Source organism: Emiliania huxleyi, assembly GCF_000372725.1.
Source record: "Emiliania huxleyi CCMP1516 unplaced genomic scaffold EMIHUscaffold_220, whole genome shotgun sequence".
In the NCBI taxonomy this organism is placed as follows: domain Eukaryota; phylum Haptophyta; order Isochrysidales; family Noelaerhabdaceae; genus Emiliania; species Emiliania huxleyi.
Window position 1 is genome coordinate 58,696 of NW_005200416.1, and position 19,543 is coordinate 78,238.

The 19,543-nt window shown below is 64.6% G+C and overlaps 5 protein-coding genes across 5 annotated transcripts; 2 read left to right on the forward strand and 3 right to left on the reverse strand.

Annotated features, from left to right (window-relative positions):
- Positions 1-922: 922 nt before the first annotated feature.
- Positions 923-1,411, forward strand: EMIHUDRAFT_235466 (hypothetical protein; the record flags this gene model as incomplete). Its single annotated transcript, XM_005779984.1, has 2 exons — positions 923-1,042; positions 1,157-1,411. The coding sequence occupies 2 exons, from the start codon at positions 923-925 to the stop codon at positions 1,409-1,411; spliced, it is 375 nt and encodes a 124-aa protein (XP_005780041.1).
- Positions 1,412-3,267: 1,856 nt separating this feature from the next.
- Positions 3,268-5,661, reverse strand: EMIHUDRAFT_235468 (hypothetical protein; the record flags this gene model as incomplete). The annotated part of the gene is made up of 6 exons (XM_005779985.1): positions 3,268-3,459; positions 3,541-3,714; positions 3,792-4,051; positions 4,136-4,982; positions 5,055-5,280; positions 5,354-5,661. 6 exons carry the CDS (start codon positions 5,659-5,661, stop codon positions 3,268-3,270), a joined length of 2,007 nt encoding a protein of 668 aa, XP_005780042.1.
- Positions 5,662-5,907: 246 nt separating this feature from the next.
- On the reverse strand, positions 5,908-6,726 carry EMIHUDRAFT_235469 (hypothetical protein; the record flags this gene model as incomplete). The annotated part of the gene is made up of 1 exon (XM_005779986.1): positions 5,908-6,726. The coding sequence occupies one exon, from the start codon at positions 6,724-6,726 to the stop codon at positions 5,908-5,910; it is 819 nt and encodes a 272-aa protein (XP_005780043.1).
- Positions 6,727-6,868: 142 nt separating this feature from the next.
- Positions 6,869-7,896, reverse strand: EMIHUDRAFT_235470 (hypothetical protein; the record flags this gene model as incomplete). Its single annotated transcript, XM_005779987.1, has 5 exons — positions 6,869-7,006; positions 7,098-7,152; positions 7,230-7,354; positions 7,449-7,524; positions 7,832-7,896. 5 exons carry the CDS (start codon positions 7,894-7,896, stop codon positions 6,869-6,871), a joined length of 459 nt encoding a protein of 152 aa, XP_005780044.1.
- Positions 7,897-14,223: 6,327 nt separating this feature from the next.
- EMIHUDRAFT_114489 (hypothetical protein) lies at positions 14,224-18,516 on the forward strand (the record flags this gene model as incomplete). The annotated part of the gene is made up of 4 exons (XM_005779988.1): positions 14,224-14,547; positions 14,620-15,225; positions 15,567-16,319; positions 18,421-18,516. 4 exons carry the CDS (start codon positions 14,224-14,226, stop codon positions 18,514-18,516), a joined length of 1,779 nt encoding a protein of 592 aa, XP_005780045.1.
- Positions 18,517-19,543: the final 1,027 nt, after the last annotated feature.

Sequence of the window (19,543 nt, forward strand, 5' to 3'; positions counted from 1 at the left end):
GTAGAGGCACCCATGTGCACATATCTTGACTGAGAGCTAATTCTGGGGAGGCGATGCCGGGGCCGTACAGCAGCTTGATGGTGCTGCGCCGGCGTGCGTCCCGCCGGCCGCCGGGGCCGGTTTGGACTGTGTTTGGGGGGGTGGAGGGGTCCGGTGGCCGGTGTGATGGTCGTTTATGGCCCTCCTATCACCCACTTACCACCCCCGGCCGTGGGGGCCTCACCGGACGCCGCCATTCATGATTTCAAAGGGTCCTGCCGTCGCTCAGTCCGAATCACAGTGGGGCGGAGCCTACCCTGAGGCCAAAGCCGGCCGTGTCGACGACCGCCAGCCGAGTCGCGCCCGCCGCCACGCGGGGCTCGCTCAGCGTGGTGGTTCGACTGCCACACAAACCCGAGACGGTGATGGGAGGCGTCGTGTGGTGATCTCAGGCCCAGTGAGGTAGTGCATCTGACTATCCCGGATCCTGCTGAACAAGTTCCTCTTGTAGCTCGATCGGTCACACCGCCATCACCGCCGACGTCTCCCAGTGGGACGATGGAGAGGGGGGACGACACTGCTTCAGCAGCGTGCACCTATACCTCGATCCCGTAACTTTGTTATGACCTCCCCCCCCCCCCCCGCCCCCCAATGAGCACACCACTCCAGTGAGGGAGGGCGAGACGATCGAGGGGTCCCGTACTCACAAGGTCTGTCTGTGCGATGTACCTTCTTGTTTCTTATAAACCTATCTGCAGGGTTCCGACTTTGGGGGGGGGGGGGGTAGGGGTATGGGGGTATGGGTTAGAGGGTCAGCTACCACATGGGACTTCCGTTACACGCCCAAATGAGGGGTAGGGGGGGTAGGGGGTGGGCAAGCCCTACCCTACCCTCCTGACGCCTCGAACACTGATTGCTTGAGGGATGTGCACCTTTTGATCAAATGCCAAGTCCACCCATTGAGACGGCGCAGCTGCTCGCGGCGCAGACTGTTGAATTGCCGACGAGCCCGGCCCTCGGCAAAGTGCAGCGCTCGTGCTCGCGCGGGCTGGCATCGCTCCAGGTGTGCTCTTTGATGATCTCCGCCATGCTGATGCTCAATGCCGTCCAAGGAGCCGGTGCATGCATCACAGCACCAAGAGCAACACCCGGCACCCAGAGCGGCACTCTTTTGAAGGCTTCGGGTGCGCCAGATTTGGAGCTCACGTCGGAACCGGACGCAAGCGCCTGTCAAGCTCGCTGCGCCGGTACCAGTGGCTGCGCGTACTTTACCTGGTGGTCCGGTGATGGCGGCTGCCACCTGCAGGACGCGAACGCAAGCCCCATCCTCACGACGGAGACCAATGTCGCAGCCTGTCAAGCCCGCTGCGCCAGTACGACAATTTGCGCCTTCTTCACATTCTGGACGGGTGATGGCGGCTGCCATCTGTAGGCCACGGGCCGTGGCGCCCATCCTCTTGCCAGCTACCAGTTCGCATCGTTCAGGCAAGCCGGGACTGCATCCATCGGAACCCCGGAAGGGAGCGATCCTTGCCCCGAGGTTGTCGCTGACTACATCGAGTGCGCTGCCGGCTGCCTCCACTCGCGCCGTCGCCTCCTTTTCGCCGCGTCAAGCAGCGGCTCCGCGGGAGAGGGCGCTGTTCACTGCCCAGTCAACTGTGAGCCGGCATGAGAGTCGAGAATCGCGAGAGCCTGCACCCGGGTGCTGCTCCCTACCCAATTTCCAAATCTGAATGCATCGGCGACACGAAGATCTTTGCCGGTGTGCCGTCGGACCCCTCGGGGGCGGGGCGCATGGGGGCGTTCGTCGCTTGCGGCAACACGCTGCCACGCGCCCGCGAGACGGTTCTGGGCGTGGAGGGCGGGGACAGGGGTGGGAGGGTGGGACGGTGGGATCCGCGGACGGGGACCGGGACGGTTGAGGCTGTCAAGGGCCAGTACACGGACGCAGAGGGGAAGTGCCATGTGGAGGCGTTGCTCTTCGAGGAGTTCGGCGCAATGAGCGCGGGGGTGGAGGAGCTGCTGATGCGGGTGGCTGAGGTGGCGGGCCGGAAGCTCACGTGGTGGCAGTACGACCAGACGTCGTGGTCGGCGCGCGAATGGATGCCGTTTGCGCTGCAGCGACTGTCGGTGCAGCTCTGGGTGGCGCTCGCGGACGAGGCACAGCGCGCCATTGGTGCGGCGTCGCGCGACCGCGAGGGACCGCGGGGGAATGCTAGTGGGATGGGGGGCTCTGAGGGGAAGGGAGCGGGGGGCGCCCAGTAGGGCGCCGGCACCCCAGCGTAGAGGGCGTCGTGTAGCCCTCCTTTTGGTATAAATATAAATCTGAAGCCCGCCCCCTGGTTTGTGGAGCTCCCGCAGATTACCTAGAGAGCACGGCATTCGGGGCCATGATGTCGGTTCCCCACCGGATTTTTTTGTAGTGGAGAGAATTAAGGAATCTTTCTGCTCTGACAGGCAGCTGCATCATTCCCCTTTACTTCAATCAGCTGTGTACATTCAAGTGCTATTACTGTCTGTATAGCTGTCTAGACGCTCCGATTTTGCTGTCTGGACGCTGTCTGGACGCTGTCTGGACGCTGTCTGGACGCTGTCTGCCGAACTCTGACGTCTGACCTGCGACGCAGCGACGGGCTGCTGTCTTTCCCCCAGCGCCGAACGAGCATTATCGCCCACCATGGGAGCTCCAGCGGCGGTCCGCCGCCGGATGCGAGCAAGCGCAAGCTTGGCCTCTTTAATTTTGGTTGGGCATGGATGCTTGGCTCAACGCCAAGAGAAGAACCCAAAGAATGTATTGACAGGCGTGATAGCATGGCCGCAAGTACACGCCGAATTCCCAGGAAAACAACTAAAAATCGCGCAAAAACCCTCAAAAAATCGGCGCCTGCGGCGGGGACCCCATCTCCCCCCCACATGGGTGCCCCCTAGGGCCCCGCCCCCCCCCCCAGAGATGAATGAGCTCAAATTCTATTGAATACCAGCAAAGTAACAGGATGGTGGTCGCGGACACACTGGGGTCTTTCCGCCTTCCCGCCCGCCATGATATCTAGCCGTGTGTGCTGGCGTCCGTTGTCCCAGCGGGTTTTCACGTAACAAGTGTAAACACAAGGACTGCGTGACTCACACCGCCCCATGGCTCGGCTGCCGCACATCAGATCCACCTCCCTCTAGGACGTCACCGCTCGAGCGGCACTCGAGAAGTTGCAACACACGGGGTGACACCGCGCCATGGCGGGGGGGCAATGTATCAGCGCCGAACTCTCTCATGGAGTCCTAGGACGTCACCGCTCAAGCGATGAAGCGGCGGGCGTGCCGCTGAATGACATGTGCTGCGTGCCTCAGCTGCTCGTCCATCGCCGAAGGCTCAAGTTCAAACGGCATTCGAGAGGGGGCTGCAACACCGAAGCTGGAGCTCGACCGGCCGGAGAAGATGCGGCGCACCACCTGGTTGAACGACTCGTACTTGCCGAACCCAGCCTCCTGCCAAGCCACCGGGGGAGGGGTGTCGGAGTAGCACGGCGCGCGCGGGCGAGGCTCAGGTTTGGCGCTGCGGGCACGCACGATGCAGCCGAGCAGCTTCTGCGTGTCCCGCTCCTGCGAACAACGCGCCCGCTCCACGCTGAACCGCCCGAGCTCGCGCTGCAGCGCTTTTGTCGCGTCCGCCGCCGCCTCGTCCGCCTCGTTGCTGGCCTCGACGACGGGCAGCACAGTCACACGGTCGATGTCGCCTCCATTCTTGAGGAAGCAGAAGAGCTCGACCACGCACCACAACCTAGTTGACGAAGGAGAGAGTAAGTGGAGCGGAGCACAACTCTTTCTCGCGGCCTCCTCCGCGCGCGCCTGTTCGCGTAGGTCGGCCCCGCCAGGATGAGGAAGCGCTGGCAGCCGCTGACGAGGAGCGGCAGCAGCTCGAGCGCGCCCGCGTCCTCGGGGGTGACGCACGCGGCGTCCAGCCAGAGCAGCGGCGCCGTGCCGCGCTCCGCCGTGTCGCCCTCCGCCCACCGCTGAAGCGCCGCAAACTTGCCCTCGCGGCTGTCGTGCCAGGAGTGGCTCACAAAGACAGAAGACTCAGCTCCCAGGCTGGCGGCCACCGCCCGCTCTCGCAACGCGTCGCCCGCGCCGCCCGCCACGCCCCCGCCCGGCAGCTCATCCGCACCCGTCAGCGTGTCAAAGGGCAGCAGGCGGAAGGCCGCCTGCGCGCGCGCCAGCGCCTTCTCGCCGCCGCCGGAGAGAGCCGCCAGCGCCGCCAGCTGCGCGTCGTCGCTTCCGCCGGAGGCGCCGAGGCGGGCGAGGCGGGCTTGCAAGTAGCGGCGGGCGGAGGGGCGGAGAGCGACGGCGGTGAGGAGGATGGCGGCGCCAGCCAGATAGAACGGCCACAGGTTCGAATCGACCGCAGCCATGCTCACGACGAGCACTCCTGCCACTCCAGCTAACAGCCGGGAAACCAGCCAAATGCGGCTCAAGCAGGCGGGGGCGGTCATCGCCCGGGGGCCGACGCGGGTGGAGCGGCAGGGCAGCAGGCCGGCGAGAAAGGCGTCGCGCCAGGCCGGGAGGAAGGCAGCGGCAGCTAGGCAGTCGCACATAGCTAGGAGGCTGAAGGCCGCCGAAAACGACCAGAGGTTAGCCGTAGTCAACGGGTGCAGAGGCCGTCCCGCCAACCACCAGAAGAACCATCCGAGAAGCGGCAGCGCCAGGTTGACGGAGAGCCCGCGGAGAAGGTCCTCGTCCGTGGGCAGCACGGCGAGGAGCATCGAGAAGACTCCCCAGAAGAAAGCTATCCCCATGATGCTGAGGATGGTAGCGCTAATCATCGGGCTGCTTTGGAGCAGCCCGACGACGATGCCGGCGAGTGACGCCAAAAGGGCGACCAGCCCCCCGCCAAAGGCGACGAGGCGGATGCGCCTCTTGCGCCTGTCCGCGGCGGCGCGCTGCTCCCGCATCCGCTGCCGAGCGCGCTCCTCGAAGACGACCGACGTGTAAAAGCTGGCGTACATATCCACCACCTGCGGCGGCGGCGGCGGCGGTGAGGCGGGCAAGTCCACCGTGGGCCATTGGGGCACCATCGCACGCGCCACCTTCTCCTCGTCGCCCTTGCCGGTGAAAGCGATGACCTGCTTCTCGCTCCTTCCCTCCGTCTCCTCGAACTGAGCCTTGAACGCGTCGGTCGTGGGCGCGCTCGTGAGGGTCACAGGCTGCTCGTCCAGCACGTCGATCATCTTGGGCGCGTGCCCCGCGCTGCCCAGCCCGAGCTCGCTGTGCGTGCCGAGGATGATCTTCGCGAAGTTGCTCTCGGCGTGGCACCTGTGCGCCGCAAGTGCGGTCAGAAGGAGAGAGCCACAAGTACCTGAAGGAGGCGGTAGTCGCGGCAACGCACCAGCCCCGCCGCTCGTACGGCTGTGTGTTGTACAGCATGCCAATGCCCTTGCACAGCTGCTCCGCGCCCGCCGCCACGGCCGCAACCGCCGCTTCGCGCGTGGCGAAGCGAACGATCGCAGGAGCTGTGTGCAGCTCGCACGTCTCGATCTGCCCAAAGCTGCCAAGCGTCGCGAGGATCGCCTGCTCTTCGATGCCGTTCTTCAAGCCGAAGAGGCAGACGGAGCGCTTGCCCCACTCTGGCGGCTCTGGGATGTTGGTCAGCCGCAGCACTGTCACGCAGCGGGGGCTCGCGTACAGCCCCGCCATCACCGCGAGCGACGCAGCAAAGATCTTGGCCTCCTCGGCAGTGCGCTTGCCGGCAGCATCCTTCTGCGGACGCCGGCGACAAGGCGCGCGTCACTCAACCGCCGCGCCGCCCTCAGCGTTTCGGTGTGTGCGGAGGCATAGCTGGCACGGGGGAGGGGAGGGCGGCGGCGGGGAGGGCGGAGTGCGCGCGCGCGGGGAGGCAGTGGCGGGGGGGGGGGGGGGGGGTTCAAGGCGGGGCCCACACCCCTAGGTGAGCGCACACGCGCTGCGGTCCTGCCGAGCAAAGAGCGCGGCCGCCTCCTCGGGCGAAAGCAGCGCCTCTGATGGCAGGTCCTGCCGGCGCGGCAGCACATAGCCGCGTGGGCGCGAGCGCAGCCAGCTGCAGCGGAGCAGCATGAGGTCGCGAGAAAGGAGCGAGGCGTGCACCCGCTGGTCGTGCGGACCAAGTCCCGCGTCGCTCTGCACCATCTCTAGGCCCGCACCTGCGGACTGCTCATCCATTCGCCGCATGTCTCGGAAAATGCAGACGAGTGCCCAGATCAGGCTGAGCCCGGAAAAGACAGAGCAGAGAGTGAGAGCCATGCAGTGCAGGACGAGGGCCGCAGCGCGAAGGGACTTGTCCCGCTCGCGCTCCACCGCCGCGAAGGCCGAGTACTCTGGGGAGGGGTCGGCGCCAGACTTGCAGAGGCAGGGGAGCTCCAGATAGCAATGGAGGTCGTTCCACAACCCATCGTTGCCGACAGCAGCGCACTCCTCTGCGCCACGCAAATCGTTTGGCGTTGACAATTTGACGTCCCATTTGACAAAGTTTGCCGTCTCGCCGGACTGGCACACGTCCCAGCCGCCGCCGGGCTTCGCTCCGGCGGGCCGCTGGTAGTTGCCGATCCAGAAGTGGATCGCGCCGGCATCGGCGGCAAGGCGCGCCACATGCTCGTTTTCCTCCGAGCTTTGCACGCACGCGAGAGTAGCGTTCGGCCCACACAGGTCCGCGCAGCCCCAGTGCGTGGACGGCTCGGCGGTGAGGTGGTACGAGCCAAAGGCAAAGACAGCGGCTAGAGCGAACATGCTGCATCCAATTGGCCCGTGTCAGCGAACTTCCCTTCAATTCTAAAATTCTTTTTCTACACCAGGTGCGAGAATGCGCATTTCTTCTCTGCACTATAGCCCTTGAGAAAGAGCTCGCATTATGCAAACCTGTGCCTGTGTCCTAGGAAGTAGACTGAGAGGGGTACTCCCATAGGCAAGAGGAGGTCTGGGGAGGCCCACAGCGGTCAGGAGGCAGCTTCGGCTTCGTGTGCACGATCTTGCGCTGCAGCTCCTTCGCCTCCTTGTGGTACCACGGCGCCTACCAAAACGAAACCCCTCGCCGCGTAAACGAAAAACTACGAGCCACCTCTGGGCACGTTGTGCCACGGACGGCGCGCCTCGCCCGTCACCATCTCGTACAGCAGCACGCCAAGCGCCCACAGGTCGACCGCCTGCCCGCACGATCTCGGGTGATCTCGGGCCATCTCGGGCCATCTCGGGCCATCTCGGATGATCTCGGGCCATCGGCCGCCTGGCCGCACTCGAGCATCCGGATGATCTCCGGCGCCATGTACTCGGTCGTGCCGATGAGGACAGGACGGCCAGACGCGGACGGCTGCGTCGCGGGCGCCGTCAGCCCGATAGCGGCCAGGCCGAAGTCGCAGAGCTTGATGATTGATGGGAAGGCGAAACACAGTCCGACCAACGACTGGGACACCACCGCGGTCTGGCTGCTTTGCCGGCGCGCCTCCAGGCGGCACCCGCCCGAGCCAATCCGCCTCGGCCGCGATCACAGCCTGCTCGGCCGCCTGGTCCGCGAGGCAAGCGCCCGCCAGACTGCGACGAGGCCGCCGCGCGCACCAGCGACGCGAAGGTTCGCTGCCACAGCTGCTGCGTGCTGCTGTTGCTTGGGCGGCGAGAAGCGCCGTCTTTGCGGCGTCTGTCGGACGCGGCGGAGGGAGGGCGGTTCGGCGGCGAAGGGAAAGGACGGCGTGGCAGCACCGCAAGCGCGTTCGGTCACGCGCGCCCCGAGGCCGCCGTGCACCAGCTGAAGGCTTGGGTCCCACATCGCCGGATTCGTGCACGGTATTCGGATTTTGCTATTTGCTCGTGTGGGGGTATATCGCAGATTTGTCAATGGTACCGCGTCTGCGACGCGGGCGCCTTGCGGGCAGAGCCCTTAGCCACCCTTTTATCTTGCGCGGTCATAAATCGAACCGCGGTAGTAGGAGCGCATCGGGACGCGGAGGGAAATAAGAAAGGAAGTCAATTCCTCCCAAGCTACATGTACATGTAGGGCAGGGAAGGACAGACACACACACAAAACACACACTCTCTCTCTCACAACAAGAGAGAGGCGAAAGACTCCTTATCAGCTGGTCGGCCGCCATGCTGGCCTCCGGGCCTGCCGCGGCGGCGCGGCCGGCCGAGGCCGGGCTCGGCCCGGCCCGCGACGGCTGGCCGCCGACGAGCGCGCTCGCGCTGCTCGTCAAAATGGCGGCGGTGGCGATTGCGGCGACGGTCGTTCAGTCGTACAGCGCTCAGGCGTCTGTCATCTGTCGTCTGTTGTCGCATTTCGCACACGCGCGCGCCGCGCGACCCGCGTCGCTCCGCGAGGGCATGAGCCTTCCGCGATTCGATCCCGCAGCCAAAAGCTGCTCGCTCGAACCGCGGCCGACTCTGCCATCGCGGCCGCAGCTGTTGAGCTCTCCAGAAGACTGGTGCCTGATACGCTGCCTCCCTGCGGATGCAGCCAGCGAGCCTGGCCCCTGGCGGTCCGCTGTACTTCAAGGAGAAGTGCTGGACACGATCCCCCCCGCAATCTTCTACCCCCACGACTCGGAACGCGACTGTGACAGGACCATCGGGTCCTTCGGCCACCAAAGCGAGATCACCCGAGAGCAGCTGAGCCTGCCTCTGGCCTCGCCTCCCTCTCCTTCAGGCATTCGTGGCATCCTATGGGTTGTCCAGAGTATCGACCTCTGGCGAGTCAGCCAGCCCCACTTTGAGGGCGCCATGAAGTACAGCGATCGCCATCTCGCTGGCCTCTTCGCAAGGCCTCCCGACCGCGTCGAACTCATCGACGCGGGCTCTCTCGGCTACGGGACCGCGGCCCCAGCTTCGGCTGAGGGCTGACAAGCTGCCGAGCCCAAATCACTGTGCGAGTCGTGATTTCTTGTTGGTTTTCTTCGGTGCAGCGTTCGTGTCTGACTGAACTGCATGTCACTCCGGCACGGGACTGGCGCGCACTGGCACTAACACAGGTACACCACGGGAGCCGCCTAAGCAAAAAGAATTTTACAATCGAACTCCCTCCCACCACACAGTCGTAGGCACGGGACTGGCGCGCAGACAGAAAAAGAATTTTGGGTGGCCTCGCTCAGAAAAGAATTTAAACAAAACAACTCTCTCTCACAGCACACAGGCTCGACACAGGTGCGAACTGGCGCGTGCTAGTACTATCGCCGGCACACCACCGGAGCCGCCTAAGCGACTCCGTTAAGAACGGCAATGCACTTAGCTCCGTGCACAATGCCGCTGTCCCCGCACGCTAGCTCGTTCACCGTCTGCCACGCCACGGCGGTGTGGAGAACGACAGACAAGCGCTGCATCTGCAGCCCGTGCCAGTTCTTGGTGGTCCATGTGACCTCATCGAAAAGAATCTTAAAATACCAGCCTCTCTCACAGCACACTGTCTCGGCGTCGGCGTGGCCCTTCTCCCTGGCAATCTGCAGCGCCGTCTTGCCCGGCCGCAGAGCGCAACCCAGCCAACGCCATGTGGCCGCGCGCGCTCGCAGCAGGAGGAGCACACGGCGGGACGGCTGGTCCCGGCGGCGAACATCAGCGCGGTGGGCGCACCGTCGCCTCTTTGGACTTTGCCCTCTCACCGAATCAAGCGGCCACCGCCGCCGCCTCACAGACAATGGCGCGCAGAGAGTCCTGACTGAGAGGCTGAGCGAACCTTGAACGGCGTCTAAAGCCGTACTTGACTACTTAAAAAAACTGGCGCGCCGGGGGGGGGGGGGGGGGGCAAGCGCCACCTCATTGTAGTAGTGTGTGTTCTCACTCACTCACTTACGCGCCACGTCACCCTCGCGACGACAGCCGGCGCCTCCCGGCCGTCGTGCGCTGGGGCGGTGGCGCCATCGCGCTGCGCGGGAGCGGCGGCGCCTGTAGGGGAATCAAACCAACGATAGGGCCCCAACAACCGCCCTGCAACACCGAGGATCGAGCTCGGCGGCGCGCCTCAATCCGCGTTTTGCCGTCGGAGGTGACGAGGACGAGGACGAGCGCGAGGGCGGACGCGGCCTAGAGGAGGCAACACCTTACTTCCAAGATCTGAGCCTGCTATCCACGCCCAAACGACTGGCGACAGGTCCACCTGCCCAGCGAGCGCTCCTGCCTCTGCCTCCACCTTCTCTCCCCCTCCGACAATCGCTTCCCGCCCGCCCTCGCCCGCCCGCCCCCCGGCGGCGCTCGCTGCCCACCCGCCGCCGCCCGCCCGCTGCTGCCCGCGCTCGCGGCCTTGAAAGTCTGGCCGCCGCTGCGGGCTGAGCCCCGAGGCCGCCCAGAGGACGAGCGGCGGCAGCAGGCGCCGCAGCAGCTCCTCCGAGAACCCATGCCCTGCGGCGGGCACGTGGAGGATGGCCGCTGTTGGCCGGCACCTGCAGAGGAAGGTTCCGAGAAGGTTCCGAGAAGGTGCCGGGCACGTGGAGGATGGCCCGCTGTGCTGGCCGGGGCACCGCGGCTCGATCGCCGCCCAGAGCTCGGCGAGGTACCTAGTATTACCCGATAGATTACCCGAGAGACTACCCGAGATTCCCCGAGATTCCCCGAGATCGCCGCGCAGAGCTCGGCGAGGTACCTCTCGTCGCCATCGTACCCGAGCGCGTCTCGGTGCTCGTTGAAGTAGTCCTAATTACTTAAGCAAGTACTCCTTAGACAGCACTAATAACGGCGTTCGAGATCCCGGTGCTCGTTGAAGCAGACCTACGGTGCTGGATACGCCGCGACATGAGAGCGGGAGTACACGGCACACATTGTGCAGCGTATTCAGAGCACCGCGTGAATACGAGGGGCTACGCAGACAGTGAACACAGTGTGGGTCCTCTCGAGCGCTGGTTGGGAGACATGAAGACGTGTGCAGCGTCTAGGAAAGGAGTCCCTCCCGCCCGTCAGGAGCACGACGGGCACTCCGGAAGGCCACGCCCACGACGCCTAGTATGAATCTCGGGTAATCTCGGGTAATACCAGGCACTCCGGAAGGCCAGGCCCACGACGCCTAGTATTACCCGAGATTATCCGAGATTACCCGAGATTACCCGAGAGTCACTCCGGAAGGCCAGGCCCACGACGCCTGCGGCAGCCCCGTCGGGTGAGTGCCTTGTCTTGTGTCTGTGTCGCTCCTGTGTGACCCCGTCACCGCCCGTCCTGCGTCCACCCACACACCGCTGTGGTGTCCCAGTGCTTCGCGCCTCCCTCTCTAATATACGAGACGCCTGCTGACGCGCACAGCCGCCGTTGATGACGACGGCGGGCACGCGGCAGCCGAGCAGCCACAGCGCCGGCAGCGTCACCTGCAGACACGTGGGGAGCGGCGAGAGGAAGCTGAGATTACCCGAGATTACTCCGAGATTACCCGAGATTACCCGAGATTACCTGCAGACACATCGATGGGGGCCGGCGAGAGGAAGCCGAGATGAGCAGCCGGGATCACACGGGCCAGTCTAGAGCGCAAGCAGCGTCACCTGCAGGCGAGTCGACGGGCGAGATGCAGCCGAGATACAGGTAGCACAGCGTGTATATGTCAGCGCTCAGCGGCGGGGAGCTAAGCTGGGGCGCGTCCGCGTGCCTGCCCGCCGCGCGAGCCGCAGACGAGGCACGAGAAGCTGGCCGCGGGTTGTGGGCGCGGGACGCGGCTCGGGACCTCGCACGAGACGATCGCGCCCGACGGCGCATCGAACAGCCGGCCCGCCAGCGTGGCGAGGTTGAGGCACGACGCGCGGCCGCGGCCGGCGACGAGCAGGTCGACGCCGGCGGCACGCGCGTCCGACTCGTGCAGCTGTACCTCGCGCATCGAGACCCAGTCGGGCGGCATCCGCCTCCCGTTGATGTCGTACTCGGGGCCCGCCGCGAGGTGCACTCGGAGGCCGCCGGCGCCGAGCATCGCGCGGGTGGCCTGGCCCGAGCCGGGCGCGATAACGCAGATGCGCGGCCGGCGGCGGCGGTGGCAGAGGAGGAGGGCGGCGGCGAAGAGAGCGGCGGATAGCGCGGGCACCCAGAGCGCAGCCGTGGAGTCGTGGCGGAGCGCAGCGGTGGGCTCTCGACGGCGCTTCATGTACTATTCAAAAAAAATTCAAAATGGCTCCGCCCGCAACTCTCTCGCTGACACGCGCGCCCGCTTACGGCGGGCGCCCTACGGTCGCACCGCCTCCCAAGTCATATGAAGCGTTGGACGGCAAATAAAAAGAATTTTACAATGAAACTCCCTCGCACGACAGTGTGTGTGCGGGCACGGGACTGGCGCGCACTGGCACTAACACAGGTACACCACTGGAGCCGCGTAAGCGACTCCCGCGAGGACGGCGAGGAAAAGAATTTTACAAAGCCAATCCCTCGCACGACACTACGAGTACCATCCGTCGCCAACTGTCATGTCCCAGAAAAAGTGCGCGCTTCTCGGAACCAACCCTCGGAGACCCGTGTTTACTTTACGGCCCTCTCCCTGCGAACGCGCACCCCCCCCCTAGGGGTCAGGGCTCTCTAGCCCGTAGCCCGATACCGATCATCCGGCCCGCTGGGTGCGCTTCTTAGCTCCCCGGCCCTGGATGTGAGGTTAATGACTGCCATATAAGCGATCATGATGCATCGACCAAAACAACAAGAAGCGTTGACTGAAGAGAGAGACGGCGCAACCCCAAGCAATATGCACAAGTCACCACTTCTTGATCAGGTAGCCGGGCGACGTTTTGCACGACACGCAGTGCGCGCCAGTCCCAGTGTGTGCACTCCGCCCAGACTTCGGCTCGAGCGAGTCTGAGTGTCGAGAGACGAGGCAGAATCCTACCAATCGCGCAGCAAAAAAAAGCACCTCTTGTTGTGTACTGTTCTCACATATGCTTGTTGTGTGTACTGTGATTGGAGGTCGTCCCCAACCTCCACAGAGAGGTCCTCACTCAATCTGAGGTCCTCACCAACGGAGGTCCTCAGAATTATAGCACGCGCCTGTCCTGCTTCACGGCGCACAGGGTCGACGTCTTTAAAACTTGTACTTCTGTTCTCCAGGGCCTGTAAGCACCTTCAGGTATAGCCTCGAGGCGTGTGCTTACGGTTGCCAGCCAGCGCACGCACGCCTTTTGTGTGTCTTCTGGCCTGCACTGAAATGTAGTTGACGTGGGTTGTACTACATGGATAGGAAATGGTGTGGGTGTGTATAGTGCTCCAAGCAGTCGACATGCTGCTCGGTGTGATACGTGCATCACGTTCCCGGTTTCCTTGTTTTTCTTGTTTTCAGAAGAAATCGATCGAATCGTTCACCGACCGAGTCTGGGTCTGGTCTGGGTGTCGACGGAGCTAAGTGCCTTGCCGCCCTCGCGGGAGTCGCTTAGGCGGCTCCCGTGGTGTACCTGTGCCAGTGCGCGCCAGTCCCGTGCCCAGGGTCCGAGAGAGTTGTGTGTTAAATTCTTTTTCTTGTAAAATTCTTTTTCTTGCTCCCCCGCTCTCGTTTTTCTTTGTTCCTCACAGCGCGCCGCAGCACCGCAGGAAGTCAGCCAGAGGTCCTCATCTACATGAGGACCTCGCTCGTGGGGACCTTAAGGTCCTCACGGAGGCTCACAGCGGGCGAAAATCCAAAACAACATCATCCATATATTGGTTTTGCGCAAGGTGTATCGAGTTCTCGCGTGGGGGGACTACCGTGCGCAAGGGCCTGTGCTTTCCCGTGTGCGCACGGCGTGTGGTGGGATACAATCGAGCAGATATTCTTGGAGGTCGTCCCACAGAGGTCCTCACAAATGGGAGGTCCTCACATAGCACGCGCGCCCGTCCTGCTTACGGCGCACATAGCGACGTCTACTTCTCCAGGGCATGTAAGCACCTTCAGGTATAGAGTCCTGTGGTGCTTACGGCTGCCACAGGCAGCGCAGCCTGTGTACATCCGGCCTGCACAGAAAGTAGTTACGTGCGTTGTGGTAGTATGTAGGGAAAGCGTGTATAGTGCGTAGGTCTCCTCGGTTAGTGCGTACGTGTGGCACGTGGAGGGGTAAGTCTCCTCCTTTTGAGCTGCGGTAGTATGTTTCCGCAAGTCGAATTCTTTACGCAGGAGTCGCTTAGGCGGCTCCCGTGGTGTACCTGTGTTAGTGCCAGTGCGCGCCAGTCCCGTGCCCAGTGTTGTGTGAGGGAGTTTTGATTGATTAAGGGGAAGGCGAAACACAGGGAGTTGGTTGTAAAATTCTTTATTTCCTCACAGCGCCAGGCGACGCGAGACGCTGCAGCCTCTAAAGGCCCACCGCCTCGCGTGCGGGACCGTCGCCACGCATGCGCAACGCCGCGAGGCCCTTCTTCACGCACTCTGGCGGCGCGCTCGGCTTTGCGCCGGTGACGCTGCCGCCGCTGCCGAGCGGCGCCGTCCTCGACGTGCGCGAGTGTCCGCCGCCAGGCTCGCTAGCTGCAGCGCGAGCGCCGGTGCTCGGTGGACGGGTGTGGCCCGCCGCGGCCGCTCTGTGCCGCTGGCTCCGGCTCTCACGCCCGGCGCTGCTTGGGCTGCCCGTCGTGGAGCTCGGGTCTGGCACCGGCGCGGTCGGCCTGTACGCAGCGGCGCTGGGCGCGAGCAGGGTTGCCCTCACCGATGGATCTGCAGAGGTGGCCATGGACTTGTTTGCTGATGCGCCAACGCCGATGCGATGAATGAACGGAGTATGAGTTAATGGTTAGGTGATAGACCTGCTGCGCGCCAACGCCACCCGCAACGCGCCGCACCACAGCGCGGTCGTGTCGGTGTCGGCGCTTCGGTGGGGCGACGGCAACGATGCCGCCGCTGCGTGGCCGCAGGCAGAGGAGCCACCTGCCGCTGGTGCGACAGTCGGAGAAATGAGAAGAACCGTCAGAGAACATGGATTGGGCGTGTCCACACGCGGTGATTTCCGAGGCAAGGGGGTGAAGGACGCCGTCGTTGCGGCGTGTGATGGACTCAGCGAGTGCAGCACGCCGGACTCATCACATGCAGCGTGGAACGCCGCGTCGGAGGCTGAGCCGGCGGGAGGTCTCGTGCTGGGGTCCGACCTCACCTACTTTGTCGACGACCACAGGCCTCTCTGCGACACCATCGCCGCGCTCCTCGCCGCCCGGCCGCTCGCTCGCGCGGTGCTGGCGCACCAGCGGAGAGGCCTGCTCTTCCGCGGCGGCCGCACGCCCGGCGACCACCACCTCGACCACTTTTGCGCCGTCGCCGCAGCGAGCGGCCTGCGCGTGACGGCGGTGCCCGGCGCCGCAGCGGAGGCGGCGAGCGGGGCGGCTGGGGAGAACGTGTCGCTGCTCGAGGTGGAGGCGGACCGCGAGAGGTAGAAGCTGCGTGGGATGCGAGCGCGTTGTGTTACTCGTGGAAGGCTTCCGTATATACACCCCGCGCCCCGCTGTCGCTCCGACCAGCGCGGCGCTCTCTCTCCGTCTTCAGACACACACTTGACTTCCCAGAACCCAGATCCCACCACTCGACTAGGTTAGGTTAGGTAGAAAGGTGAAGTAGAACAGTCAGGCTCGGACTGGACACCAGCGCGGTATGGGTGGACGCGGGACAGATGATGACGACACGCTCGAGCGACACACAGACACAAACAACTCGACTCCGCACGCCCACGCAGCAAACCCGGGCCGAGAACAAGGCGGTTGCAATGGAGATGCTCTCCAAGCTGAGCCTTGAGCGTGGTGACTCCTGCACCTTCTTCATGCTGGACGCTGCTTTTGTGCGCAAATTCCCGGGCAAGAGTCTGCCTTTCTTCCAGGAGATTCGGGACCATTTCGTTACCGATGAGCCGCTCATCGAAGTGGCGCTCACCTACGCCGACGTCGTGAAGGGCACCCACATTGAGACGACCTTGGCGGTCTCGCACCGCTGGATGCAGCCGGACGACCCGGACCCCGACGGCGAGCAGCTCAAGGCGCTCAAAGGCTTCCTCAACTCGCCCGCCGGCAAGAAGATTGAGCGCGTCTGGATAGACTCTGCGTGCATGCCGCAGGACCAGCCAAAGGGCTCGCGCAGCGCGGAGGACGCGGCCGCCTTCAAGAGGATGCTCAAGGAGGTGAACCGGCTTTACCTCGGCACCACCGTCCTGATCCTCCTCGACATGTCGTACGTGTCCCGCTTCTGGACTCAGTTTGAGTCGTGGCTGTCTATGCAGTACGCCACCCCCTCCGGCCTCAAGCCGGCGGTGGGCACCAAGAACGAACGGCATCACATCGTCTGCATCCAGAACGCCGCTGCGCAGGCCGAGTCGTTCGCGAAGCTGCTCGTCGATCAGTGGGCGAACAAGACGCCGGACGAGGCGCACGCCTTCCTCTCCAAGCCTGACGTCACCGTGACCAACCAGGGCGACAAGGACTTGCAGCTGCCGAAAATCATGGAGCTCGACGCGACGGTGCAGGGCGCGTTTGGGGACATCTCGCGGTCGCTAGAGGATGAGCTTGCGGCGAGCGAGGCGGCGGCTGCGCGCGCGGAGGCGGAGCTGACCGCGTGGGAGGCGGAGAACGACGCCAAGGCCGGCGAGAAGAACCGGCTGAAGGTGGCGGCGCGGCAGGCGGCGAGCGCGGTGGCGGCGGCGCGGGCGGCGAAGGAGGAGCACGCGCGGGCGATCTCGAGTAGTATCGTCCCGGCAATGATGAAGCGGGCAGAGGCAGCGTTGGCAGAGGACAGCCTCAGTATGTCCGACGTGCCGGAGTTGGTGCTGCAGCTGAGCGGCGGAGGGGACAAGCAGAAGGAGCAGGCCGCGGCGGCGCTGGCGAAACTCGCTCTCAACGACGACAACGTGGTGGCGATCGCGAGGGCGGGCGGCATCGCGCCGCTGGTGGCGCTGGCTCGCGGCGGCACGGACGGGCAGAAGGAGCAGGCCGCGAGGGCGCTAAGATTGCTCGCTAACAACGCCGACAACCAGGTGGCGATCGCGAGGGCGGGCGGCATCGCGCCGCTGGTGGCGCTGGCTCGCGGCGGCACGGACGGGCAGAAGGAGCAGGCCGCGAGGGCGCTAAGATTGCTCGCTAACAACGCCGACAACCAGGTGGCGATCGCAAAGGCGGGCGGCATCGCGCCGCTGGTGGCGCTGGCTCGCGGCGGCACGGACCGGCAGAAGGAGTATGCCGCGGGGGCGCTGGCGATCCTCTCTTACAACGCCGACAATAAGGTGGCGATCGCGAAGGCGGGCGGCATCGCGCCGCTGGTGGCGCTGGCTCGCGACGGCACGGACGGGGAGAAGGAGCGTGCCGCGGCGGCGCTGTGGAACCTCGCTCTCAACGACGACAACCAGGTGGCGATCGCGAGGGCGGGCGGCATCGCACCGCTGGTGGCGCTGGCTCGCGGCGGCACGGACGGGCAGAAGGAGGAGGCCGCGGGGGCGCTGTGGAACCTCGCTGGCAACGCCGACAACCAGGTGGCGATCGCGAGGGCGGGCGGCATCGCGCCGCTGGTGGCGCTGGCTCGCGACGGCACGGACGGGCAGAAGGAGAAGGCCGCGGGGGCGCTGAGGAACCTCGCTTGCAACGCCGACAACAAGGTGGCGATCGCGAAGGCGGGCGGCTTCGCGCCCCTTGTGGCTGCGGCCCCGGCGTCAAAGACAATTATGTGCTGCGGCTGCCGCAACAAGTTTGGGGTGCCGCCCAACACCTTAATCGTCGCGTGCCCCTATTGCAAGACGCACAACCGCGTGCCTCCCTGACGGCGTCGAAGGGGTGCTCGTCACGGCGGCAGTCGGGCAGCCACGGGCGCCGCCAAGGGCGGTCTGCGGGAGAGGAGCGTGGATCGTGAGAGCGGAGCTCTCAGCGAAGCGCCCGGCTAGGCAGGAGTGCGCCAGGGGGTACACCGCGGTCGGAGCGTAGGCAGGCGCCCAACGATCGGCGTGCTGATGCGCGTGTGTGAGCTAGGTTCGTGTGGCGTGCATGCGGTCCTTCTGTGCGTGTCCCCGCGTGTCTGGAGTGATGTGTGTGCCCCCAACACTAAACAGAAATCATATACCAGCCATGACTGTTTCCCCAGAGAAAAGAATCGGCTCGCCCGCGTTTTACTCTGGCACCGCGCGCACGGCCGCAGCCACACCTCGACAGCTAAGAGCGACTCCAGCGTCCAGGTTCGAGACACCCGGTTGGGCTTGGGCGTTGGGGGGGGGTTTGCTTTGGGGGGTAGCCCGTCGCCCATAAGATCCATCAAGGGGATCCATCAAACGTCCGTCGAATCCGTCGACATCCGTCGCCAGCTGGCGTGGCTCACGCGCCGGCCGCTGCGCCAGAATCGTTTTGTGCTAGGCGGGTTGGCGTTGTGCCGGCAGGCGGGTAGCCGGGTACTGGGCTGGGTTTTTAGGCATTGTGGGGTTGGCACTCCCATCGACCCTCATGACCTCCTGCGGTCTCTGAGGTGGACACCAGTAGGTGTGGGACCATAGCCAGGGTACACTCGAAGGCTGGGTAAGCAGTAGAGGTCGATACTCGACGCGTCCCACATGGTCTGTGTCGCTGTCGGCACGCTGTCGACAGGACGTCGAGCGACACCGGTGGCAGTGCCACCCAGGAGTGGTCGGGCGGTCTCCCGTCATGAGAGAGCCACCATGTGATCCGTATGATGGTTCCTGACAACCGCCTCAGTCAACTTTCGTCACAGTTCCCGCTCTGAGAGGAGCTGCGGGTCAGTTCGACAGCTGGAGCTGTGTCGCCGGCGTGCGGCGGCCTGCCTCCGGAGGTGCCTCTGAGGTGGACATTTTTTGGTCACCGCGAGAGAAAAAAAAACTGTTCAGTTTTCAAAGGCAAAAACGCCAGCCTACGCCCTCCCCTCACACTGACACTTCTCCCCTATTCCCGTCTTTAGGTTGCGCACATCTCCCAGCGAGCTAGGTTCTCCGCTTTTTCTCCCCTAGTCATCTGCCCGCGCCGCGCGCCTCTGTGGGCGTCTAGTGCAGCCACTGACAGAACTGTTCCAAAGGAGTGGTCAACGTCTCGCCTGAAGTCGGGTGGGCTCGCGCACTGCTTAGCCCTAGGGGAGGGGTGTGTGTGAGGTGTCGGAATGGTAAGGTTTCAGGCCGCCAAGGTGTGGGGGATTTGGGGGATGAGTCAGGAGCCAGCAGCCTTCCTGCTGGACCTGAGTTCACAGCTCCTCCGCCCGACGGGGTGGTCCCTTGGATTCGGGCCCCGCTCCCTTTTCCTGCGCCTGGTCTGTCCCTGTCAAGTGTGTGTTGCGAGATGCAGAGCTGGTTAGGCTGGAGCGCGGGCGGTGCGGTGGCAGGCGAGGGCAGCGCGGTAGGCGAGAGGCGGCCGCGGGGCTTCGAGTGGCGCGATAGGAGGGTAGGCTGGCTGTGGAGGGGCGCCGCGTGGCCTCGGCAAATGAGTAGTGCTTTATGAGCGGCCAGTTTTGTGCGTATTGCATATCGAGCCTGCGGTGTGGCCTAGTTGGTGCAGCGTTCGGGTCGGGGACGTTTTGGTCGTTGGTTCGAGCCCAGCTGGTGCAGTTCGTAGTCGCGTAGCGCGCGGGTGCGCGGCAGCCTCGGCAACCGAGGCGACAGTGGCGAGCAGGGGCGAGCAGGGGCGAGCAGGGGTCAGAGCAGTGCGGCGCGCCGAATTTTTTTCGATGGGCTCGGTCAGTGGGCGTGTCAGGAGGCGGCCGGCC